This window comes from Grammomys surdaster, unplaced genomic scaffold (genome assembly GCF_004785775.1).
Source record: "Grammomys surdaster isolate TR1022 unplaced genomic scaffold, NIH_TR_1.0 271, whole genome shotgun sequence".
In the NCBI taxonomy this organism is placed as follows: Eukaryota; Metazoa; Chordata; class Mammalia; order Rodentia; family Muridae; genus Grammomys; species Grammomys surdaster.
The window spans coordinates 595,266-606,452 of NW_021604712.1; the positions used below are offsets into that span (position 1 = coordinate 595,266).

General features: G+C 40.7%; 1 protein-coding gene across 8 annotated transcripts in view; it reads left to right on the forward strand.

Moving 5' to 3' along the window:
• Sv2b (synaptic vesicle glycoprotein 2B) overlaps positions 1–4,708 on the forward strand; it is a 172,393-nt gene extending 167,685 nt beyond the window's left edge. For 6 of the 8 annotated variants that reach the window (XM_028776674.1, XM_028776672.1, XM_028776673.1 and 3 more), the window contains one exon: positions 1,784–4,708. In XM_028776674.1, the coding sequence (XP_028632507.1) occupies positions 1,784–1,967 (184 nt within the window). In that variant the 3' untranslated portion in view covers positions 1,968–4,708. The remainder of the gene's footprint in view (positions 1–1,783) is intronic. The other 2 variants (XM_028776678.1, XM_028776679.1) reach the window with 1 other exon arrangement.
• Positions 4,709–11,187: the final 6,479 nt, after the last annotated feature.

Below are 11,187 nucleotides of genomic sequence, written 5' to 3' on the forward strand. Positions count from 1 at the left end.
CAAGGGGACCTTGTACAATGGTTCAGTGCTTATGAGGAATGAACGTGGTATGGAGGACGGGTAAATGGAGTTCTGAAAGTATTTTAGTGATGTTCCCAAAGCCAATGACAGAACTTCTGAGCTTTGGTTGACTAGCATACTGTGTTTGAAGTCTCTTTCTTTGAGTCAAAGAAATAGCAGGGACAGGATGGTGGTCCTTGTTGAATGGGATATGGTTTTACAGGTTGGAAATTTAGGGAAGCAAAATGAAGAGACACTTAGAAACAGTAGGTCATCAGGAAAAAGCATCTTAGAACATCTAAGTGTTTAGCCATATCAAAAAGTTTTAAAAATGCAGTTGAAGTAATCTGATAATAGTGGAAATGATAAAATATCTAAAAATCAACCTGAAACATGAATAAAACTACAAACCTGTGCTACAATATAAAAGAAGACATAAAAGAGAAACCAAGACATGCTTCATCGCGGACAAGATCATTTACTCTTATAAAAATGTCAAGTTTCCTGTAATTTTTCCCAATTACAATAAGCCATTCAAAATTCAATGAGACTCCCTTACCCCGGAAAGTTGGAAAAATCACTTTAAATTTTATCTAGAAAAGCAAGCATATGGGGATAGAGAACAACAAAGCAAACACAGACTGACTAGGGTTGGGGCTGGAGCTTATAAATCCACCATGCTGATCAGGTATAAATAGTAGAACCTAGTATCTAACTGTAAAGGTATGCCAGCATCCTTAAACTTTTGATAGAAACGGGAAATATTTTAACTGCAGCCCAGGAATGATCATCTTGAGAATACTGTCCGTATATACCAGTGTTTCTCAACCTTCCTAATGCTGCAACCTTTTAATATAGTTCCTAATGTTGTGGTGACCCCCAACCATAAAATGACTTTCGTTGTTAATTCATAATTGTAATTTCACTACTGTTATGAATCAGAATGTAAATATCTGTATTTGTTGATGGTCTTAGATAACCCCTGTGAATGGGTCCTTCAACCCCTATGGAGTGAGAAATGCTGCTCTATACAGCCATGGTCAGGACAGGCTGCATGGTTCTTGAAGTTTATCACTGACGTGTGATTTGGGGATAATAACTGGTACTGGGTTCTGCCATGGATGACAGAAACTCCAAACAAACATCGGAGATTAGGCGTTGCATAGCCTCCTCATTGGCAGTCTGAGCAGAAGACTTAGTCTCCTGTGTCTTTAGTCTCCCTTGCCTGGACTCCACCATGGACTATCTCTGTTGCAGGAAGTAAGACAAAAGGAAAAAAATAATAAAGGAAGAGAGAGTAGAAGCGTGCTCATTTTCTCTCTCAGAAAATTTCCCAAGTGCACTTCTTTCTCATTGGCCCAAACTAAGTCACACTCACATAGCTAGTAGCAAGGGACTCTGGGAAATGTAGTCTTACACTTGGGGACTTGCATTGTAGGGTGAGCTGGCAGTCATTGCCACAAGAGAGTGTGCTCACACTTTGGATATTTTTCTGTGAGCAAGTACAACTTGTAAGTATTTTAGTTAGAGATATGCTTGGGAAGATAAATAAAGAAGCTTGAAGGTAATCCAAAATGTTAACAGTGGCCATAAGTCCAGATATGCCTACATCTTTATTTCATTCAGTATTTCCAGTGTTGGCTAAAATGAAAACGGTGTTTTTGTATTTGGGTAAAAACTTCAGTCTCATACTTCCTCCTCTTACAACAAAGATAGAACATGCTGCTGCTCATCTAGCAAGGCCCAGCATTTGAGAATCCTTTCCTGTCCTCTTGTTTTGCAGGGCCACAGCCTTTGGCATCCTCAACGGACTGTGTAAATTTGGCGCCATCCTGGGAAACACTATCTTTGCTTCTTTTGTTGGGATAACCAAAGTGGTCCCCATCCTTCTGGCTGCTGCTTCTCTGGTTGGAGGTGGTCTGATTGCCCTTCGACTGCCAGAGACTCGAGAGCAAGTCCTGATGTGAGCAACGCACTGGGGAAAGACAGATGGGAAGATCTTTTTCAGGACACTGCAGCACAGACACACCTCCTGCCTCTCACTGTCCACAGGATACCATGGACAGCACAGAAGGAGAAATGGACTTTGTGATCCCTAGTTTAGGACCCACTTCAGTTGTTAATACGTTTTTAACTCAGGTGATTGACTAGGGGTGCCCAGAACCATCCTTAGGATCCCAGAGCTTGTGCTTTAACTTCAGGCCTCTCTGATCCAAGGCAGGGGGAGGATACTCCAGTAAACACATACAGTAAGCAAGGAGTATATGCTTCTCTAAATGAGGTGCAAAAGATATTATTTGCATTGCAGACTGAAGTTGAGGACAAGAAACACTTAAGTTCCTCGATGTAGCTTCTGGGAGCCCAGTGACCTAGCAGATTGTCTCAGTTGGGAGTGGGGTCAACACATAAATACTGGGCTCAGAGAACAGACTACATATTTGCACTTGAAAGTATCACCTATCATATTTTCCTTTTGAAAATTGGCACTTTAGCATTGAAGATACTCTGATATAGAAAAACTCAATATTTAAGCAAAATGTATATAGACTGACTTTTCTTCCCAAGCGCCCTGAACTTTGCTCAACGAAGAGGTGATACATTAAGAATGATATTTATTATGGTTTTGCTCTAGTCAGAAAAACTTGAGGATTGGGATTATGTAAATTGAGTTTGTACATAACAGTTTTGCGGTTTTATTCCCACAAATGGTAGCTGCTGAGATTGCCAGAATTTTAGCCATATTTGGGAAGGACTCTCCATTCAAGGTCCCAGGAAACTTGGTGCAAATGGGTGACATATAAGCACGATTTCAATGTAGCCATCTTGCTTGCTTTCAGGAGGATGTACTTGGCAAGCCATATGCCATTTTTTTTTTTAACCTGGGAACTTTTCTTCAACTTGGTAGGGCAGTTACTTTTCTCTCCTATGCTGGCCGTTTGTGAAACTCAGGTTCTTAGGTTGTTTGATGCCTTTTACCCAGAAAAGACAGGAAGAAAGGTTTTTAAATTTTATTATTTTAATGGCCCCTTGTACTCTCTTTTTAGAGGAAAAAAAAAACCCAAACAGCCGACAGGTAACTGCCTAAGGATGGGGAAATGTAACCACAGTCCTTCAAAGTGTGAGTTCTTCCTGTTTGATTTCAAAGGAAAACATAATGCACATTTATTATAGTGTTTAGGACCTATGAGAATTTTATGCTCTGGGTGCTGGCTCAGGGCTTTTGAAACAGGCCATTAGCATGCACGATAGGAAATAAAAGGTGTGAGATTCATTCATTCATTTCTTCAGTGCTCCAAGGAATCTTTTCTTGAGATCCAGGTTGGAACTTTAATGTGGAAATGAAAGGGGAGAGGGAGTCAGAACACTCTGCTCTGTCAGGTGTCAGCAGTCATCTGCAGTCTCAGGAGGCTATGCTGAGGGAACAGCTTTTGTTCATTTGAACCCTCTGCAATGGTAGAGACAGGATCCTGAGTTGCACTTGCCTGGGCCAGGGGAATGTCTGAATGTAAGAAAGAGTTTGCTTGTGTTATTTGCAGCACACACAGAGCTGTAAAGTGTTAACCTTTGCCTATTAGAAACCTCCTCAAATCCAAACCAAACTAATGGCTATGTTGAGTGTTTTCTCAGTTTTGTGGAAATACTCAGATGCCAGGACAGTTCAAGCCATCTTTCCTTCATCCTCTGGAATGTAAGTCAGCAGGGGGAAAGAGTGAAAGTTTTGAGACCTTCCCGTCTTCAAGTGTGGCTAATGTGTTTGCTCTGCTTCTCTAGCCCCCACTTCTTTTATTTACACCACCATTACTTTCTGTACAGGGAAGGAAGAGGCATCAGGTCTGATGTGATACCCTGATTCCCCTAAATATAAATGTATATAAATATACAGAATGTATTAATGTTTCTCTCGGTGTTTTATAGGAATTAACTGATAATGCTCTGTTGATAATGAGAAACTTTCTGAACTATAGCTGTAATGTCCTTTTCCATTTTCTTGTGATATGGAATGCATTGACTAGGATCATGAGAGAACTGTGTGAATCTGTGGTTATGTATCCCTCATAACAGTATTCTTTAATGGGATAAAAGACCTCAGTGCATAGCTACCACTCAAGAAATGTACAAGACAGTTAGAATCCACATTTACAGCCAGAGAGATCTTGTAAACTTAAAATCTGGTTAACTTTTTAAGCATAGGAATGGCTGTAGTCATTTTAGGCTAACTGTACTTTGTTTCTAAGCTCTTTGTCTTCTGCGTTACATTTATGGCTCCTTAAACTGACTGTCTAACCAACCAAGGGCAATTCCCATCCATCCATCATATGGGTTGTGGGAAGGATGCAGCCATGGTCTGCAGCCTCTCTCATGAAGGATTATCTGGCCATGGTACCTAACCTAATAACTTGCTGTCACTCCTGGTGAGATAAGTGTGTCTTTAAAAATAGTCCCCATGGCAGGTCACTGGGGCATAATTCTTAGCCATCCATTTTTTTTTTTCATTTTTTTTTCTGTTTTGCCCTGAGAGACTCCCAATGGCATCTATAGAGGACTAAAGAGAAGAGCTGTTCCCTCACTGAGCAAGACTGTTCACAGTTCATGATGTATTTTATGATGGCCTGTTTGGGAGTCGATACTTTCAACAGTCTCAACTGTGTTGTGAGATCTCCTGATGCTGATTTTTGACCTTATGTTTTATTAAAACTAATTAGTGAAAGAGGTGTGCTGGTTCTGAAATTTGTAGCATGTGAGCTTGAGATCATGTAATAATCCACTCTTTGGGTTCCCTAGCTATTGGCTCTGACAAAACAATGAGAATAACTATGAGTAAATCTCTAGGAACAGAGGTTAGAGATCACGTTACTGCACTCGTGTCTCTTCTGTATTCCTAACATTATGGAATCTCTTCTTCTAACTCTCTTATTCTTTCATATGTAGACTTTGAATGATGTGGCCCAGGTACCCAGGTACTAGGACTGTGTAACAAGGCCTAGGACGATGCTGTCTCTTTTTGTGGATTAACCCTCCTAGTTGAACCCGGCTCCTTCAAACCTGCTCTGTTGGAGACCCCTCTCAGCTATAACGATGAACATCTTTGCTTTCCTTTGTGGTAGGGCATGATGGGAAATATATTTACTGGACACATAACCATCATTTCTTCAAAGTGGAGTTCTTGACGCTAAAAGAAAATAGAGCAATGAATCATTCCTAAAATTTTCTTTTTCATCAGAATCACTTGGAATGGGCAGTGTCTCAGGCAGTGAGGTGCTTTCTTGACAAGTGTGAGGCCTTGAGCTCGACCCGCAGGACCCAACTAAGCTGAATGAAGTGGCTGGATAATAATCCCACTACTGGGAGAGAGACACAGGACGATCCCTGTGATGGTCAGCCAGCCTAGTCTAGTTGTGAAAAGTTCCTGGTGGATTCAAAGACTCAAGGAAAAGGTGAACAGTGCTTAAAGACTGAGAGCAAAGGTTGTCTTCTGTGCATGTGCACACGCATGTGCATATGCATGTGAACTCAAGTGCACATGCATGTGCACACACATGTGCATCCCCACAGACACCAACATGAAACCGAATGTACTACTTGGCCTTGTCCCCAGAGATTCTGGTTTAGTATGTATGGGTTCGGGTATGAGAAGTAGCATTTTCAACAAACTGTTACACAGCATGGTGGTATTTGTCCCCCAAATCATATTTAGAGAAGCACAGACAACCTGCCTGTACTTAGGTACATTGATTTGTTGGGCTGGGAGTGGAGTGGCAGAGTCCTTTTGCCCCAGTATCATCCCAGCCAGAATTTCATTTGAGCCCATGAAAAGTAAGAACATTAAAAAAAAAAAGACAAAACCATTTTAAAGATATTGACTAGTGACAGACATCAATAACTCAGTGGTGTCAGTGGTGACATTTTCATCCCTAAAGACCATGGTTTCCCTGAGGCCTTGGCTTTTGGACCATGTCTGGTGGTCCAGTTCTGCCTCTGCCATAGACTCACAGTATAGATAGCCTGAGGCTGCTGATGACTATTTTCACTTGGTATACTTGTGGTGGCTGTGTTTATAGCCTTTTGCGGACAAAGATATCTTTGGCATATTATAATCCCCAGGGCTCTATAATGAGTGTTTGATTCTAAAAGCTTTTCCTTACCTGATGACTATGACAGAGTGAGGAGGAATATGGTCAGCTGCTTATCAACTGACCTTGCTTGGTGATGCTCTTGACAAAAATGGAAAGATTTCTCCTTTAGAGATAAGGAACCTACCTCCATGCAGATCTCATGAGATATAGTTTACAGCCTCCTCCCATTTCTGCTCTTATGTAGGTACCCGATCCTATGAGGATTTTCCCAAGTTAAAATGCTGTGCTACTGTGAGTAGCTCTGTCATCTTTGGACCTAGCCTGAGACACATTTGCAAATCAATCACAAAGCACCTTTGAATTCAAGCAAGCTTAAAGCATATTTTGTTTAATTTGCAGAGACATGGCGAAGAATTTATAAGCATGGCTTTTGTGCTGCAGGGAGGCTTTCCCAAAGATTAATAATGGAATGAAACACAGACTTGAGCCATCCATAGATGTTAAATGGAAGAATGAAAGTTGTTAGTTATTGTAAGTTATGAGTTGGGTGGGGGATTTATTTAGCAGACTCATCATCCTATAACCTCTACAAGGTTCAGTTCATGAACAGGGAGTGAAGACTCTCTGTCACCTCACCTTAAATATGCATTCGGCTGACTACTCACCTTTGGAAGCATAGGCTTAAGATGATTTAAAATTTTAGAGGTCATAAGGACATATTGAGACGTTGTCTCCTGAAGTGAATGTGGTCACCATGCTTGATAATTTCCCTTAGGTATGGAGGTTTACTGAATCACAGTTACTGTCCCTCAGGAGAACAAGGCTTTCAAATATGACAGCCCTGACCTTCGCTTGTGATGTGTGTGCACAGTCGCTCAGATTTCTTCAGATCAGCACTTGTGGTGATTTCAGCAGAGTCTGAACACAAATGACACTTTATTACAGTGAAAGGGAAAAAAGATTAGTGCAGAGTTAAATATCTTGCGTTAGCCACCTGGCAATGTATATATATGCATGTGCTTAGCCAGGGAAAGAGGTGCATTCTGAGAAATGAGTGTTAGGCAATTCTGAAGCTGTGCAAACATTAGAGTGTGCACACATACAAGCAAAACTGAGCACAGAGTTACCAGGCAACCCAATCTTAGAGGATCACCATTGTCTCGATAGTTCATTGTCATGCAGTAGGGTTCTATAGATCAAAGAATGTTGCACACCATACATACATGTAACTTGGACATGTCAGTTTAAAAGTAAATAAGTAAAATGGCTTCCCAAGAGCATCATATCACAAAAGAATTGTTTATGAATGAACGTAAAACGAACTGTCAAACAGTTGTCAAATGGATTAGAAACGAGTCACATTGGTTAAAGTCCTCCTAAAGCATTGCCGAATTTTACTAATCTCTAGGGGCCTGAAAGTGGGACAGCGTCCATTAGAACTCATGCGATGTGTTTACTGGCACTCTACTCATGGTTTTAAGCAGGTTCACTTTAAAAACAATCTGTGTTCTTCACATTGAACATGGAGATATGACGTTAGTATAGCTCATGGTTTTCAAGGAATTTTTATAGTGTGTTGCTCAGCTGTGACTACTGAGCCAGAGAAAGCATGTTGGATGCATAACTCTGAATGTGTGCATGCCCATTCTGGGCTATTAATAGATGGCTTGAAAGGAAGCTCAGTATTTTAAAATTATATTGTGGGAAATACAATGTAGGTACTTATAACATATAAAAACAGGAAAAATGCCTCATATAATACACGCATATACTAAACACACACACACAGACACACAGGTTTTTTGGCTAATATACACATTATGTATCTACATATACATGCTTTTAAAAGTCTAATTTATTTATTGAATCTGGGTTTTTTTTGTACATAGGAGTAAGACAGGAAACGATACTTTAAAGATTGAAATATTTATCAGATAGCTTATGCAAATTTCTCAAGTTTGCTTTATTACAAATGGGCCAAAGAGTAACATGGAAGATAAGTCCATTTTAAGTACCAAGAGTGGAGCCATTTAAGGTTATTTTTCTATGCGAAAACATGGCCCAGATGAATCCTGGAGGTCTGCCATCTTAGTAGACTAGGAATGTTCCCATGTGTTGTTCTTGGTGGGTAAACAGAAAGGACTCTTAAAGTTTCATGGCTTATCATTCACAGTAACATACTTGTGATCTTTTGTCTTTTCCTCCTTCCAAAGTCATGTCCTAAATTTGGAAAGTTTTGGGCTTTAGTGAGATGATCTGTAGGGCTAACAGGTTTTATTCTTTGGTGGGAGATAGTGCCAGTGTTTGAGAGAGGAGAAGGTGTATTCCTACGTCTGCCTTAGTCCATTGTGTGTTTCTATAACAGAATGTTTGATGATGGTTAATGTATAATGAAAAGAGCTACATATGGCTCATGATTTTGGTGGTTGTAAATTTTGAGCAGCATGGTGCTCAGTTCATCTTAACTGATATGCAAGGCCTTTGGCATTTCGGCAAACACAGAAGCACAGTATGGATGAGATGACTGTACGCTTTAGAGGTACAACAAGTCAACACCACTGAGGTAACCTTTCTTGAGCGGTGTTTCCCAAGCTACCTGTCAAGGCTGCAGAAGCATGTGGCTAATTAAAAACTTAAGTCTACAAGGAGATAAGAATGGATCAATTTGCATTCTTCTACATGTTGTCCTCGAGTTGTACCAGCACCATTTGTTGAAAATGCTGTCCTTTTTTCAGTGGATAGTTTTAGCTCTGTTGTCAAAGATCAAATGACGATAGGTGTGTAGGTTCATTTCTGGGTCTTCAGTTCTATTCCATTGATCTTCCTGCCTGACTCTGTACCAATACCATGCAGTTTTTATCACTACTTCTCTGTAGTACAGCTTGAGGTCAGGGATGGTGATTCCACCAGAAGTTCTTTTATTTTTGAGAATAGTTTTTACTATCCTGTTTTTTTTGTTATTCCAAATGAATTTGAGAATTTCTCTTTCTAACTCTGTGAAGAATTGAGTTGGGATTTTAATGGGGATTGCATTGAATCTGTAGATTGCTTTCAGCAAGATGGCCATTTTTACTATATTAATCCTGCCAATCCGTGAGCATGGGAGATCTTTCCATCTTCTGAGATCTTCTTTGATTTCTTTCTTCAGAGACTTGAAGTTCTTGTCGTACAGATCTTTCACTTGCTTGGTTAGATTCACTCCAAGATATTTTATATTATTTGTGACTATTGTGAAGGGTATCATTTCCCTAATTTCTTTCTCAGCCTATTTATCTTTTTAGTAGAGGAAGGCTACTGATTTGTTTGAGTTGATTTTATAACCAGCCACTTTGCTGAAGTTGTTTATCAGGTTTAGGAGTTGTCTGGTGGAAGTTCTGGGGTCACTTAAGTGTACTATCATGTCATCTGCAAATAGTGATATTTTGACTTCTTCCTTTCCTATTTGTATAAAGCTCAAGTCCAAATGGATAAAGGACCTTCACATAAAACCAGATACACTGAAACTAATAGAAAAGAAGGTGGGAAAGAACCTTGAATACTTGGGCACAGGGGAAAAGTTCCTGAACAGAACACCAATGGCTTATGCTCTAATATCAAGAATTGACAAATGGGACCTCATAAAATTGCAAAGTTTCTATATGGCAAAGGACACTGTCAATAGGAAAAAACAGCAACCAACAGATTGGGAAAAAATCTTTACCAATCCCACATCCAATAGAGGACTAATATCCAATATATACAAAGAACTCAAGAAATTAGACTCCAGACAACCAAGTAACTCTATTAAAAATGGGGTACAGAGCTAAACAAAGAATTCTCAACTGAGGAAACTTGAATGGCCAAGAAGCACCTAAAGAAATGTTCACCATCTTTAGTCATCAGGGTAATGCAAATCAAAACAACCCTGAGATTTCACCTCACACCAGTCAGAATGGCTAAGATTAAAAACTCAGGTGATAGTAGCTGATGGTGAGGATGTGGAGAAAGAGGAACACTCCTCCATTGTTGGTGGGATTGCAAGATGGTGCAACCACTCTGGAAATTAGTCTGGCAGTTCCTCAGAAAATTGGACATAGCATTACCTGAGGACCCAGCTATACCACTCCTGGGCATATACCCAGAAGATGCTCCAACATATAACAAAGACATATGTTCCACTATGTTCATAGCAGCCTTATTTATAATAGCCAGAAGCTGGAAAGAACCCAGGTGTCCTTCAACAGGGGAATGGATTAAAAAAAAAGTGATACATTTACATAATGGAGCATTACTCATCTATTAAAAACAATGACTTCATGAAATTCTTAGACAAATGGATGGAACTAGAAGATATCCTGAGTGAGGTAACTCAGTCACAAAAGAACTCACATGGTATTCACTCACTGATAATTGGATGTTAGCCCAGAAGCTCGCAATACCCAAAGTTCAACTCATAGACCACATGCAGCTCAAGAAGAAGGAAGATCAAGTGTGGGTGCTTTGGTCCTTCTTAGAAGGAATAACAAAATACTCAAGGGAGCAAATATGGAGACAAAGTGAGGGACAGAAACTGAAGGAGGGGCTGTCTGGAGACCATTCCACCTGAGTATCCATCCCATGTGCAGTCATCAAAGGTAGACGCTGAGGTCAGGAAGTGCATGCTGACAGGAGCCTGATATAGCTGTCTCCTTAGAGGTCTGCAAGAGTCTGACATATTCAGAGGTGGATGCTCACAGCTAACCATTGAACTGATCAAAGGGTTCCCAATGGAGGAGTTAAGAGAGAAGGATCTGAAGGAGCTGAAAGGGTTTGTGGCCCCGTAAGGAGAGCAACAATACCAACTAACCAGAGCTCCCAGGGTCTACACCACCAGCCTGGGAGCACTTAGGGAGGGACCCATGGCTCCAGCTGAATATGTAGAGGAGGATAGACTTGTCGGGGATAGGTGGGAGAGGAGATACTTGGTCCCATGAAGACTGGACACCGAGTGTGAGGGAATTCGAGGGTGGGGAGGTGGGATTGGGGGTGGGTGGGGGCACATCCTCATGGAAGCAGGAGGAGGCGGGATGGGATAGGTGGTTCCTGGGTGGAAGGGGAAATGGGATAAGGGGATAACATCTGAAATGTAAATAAA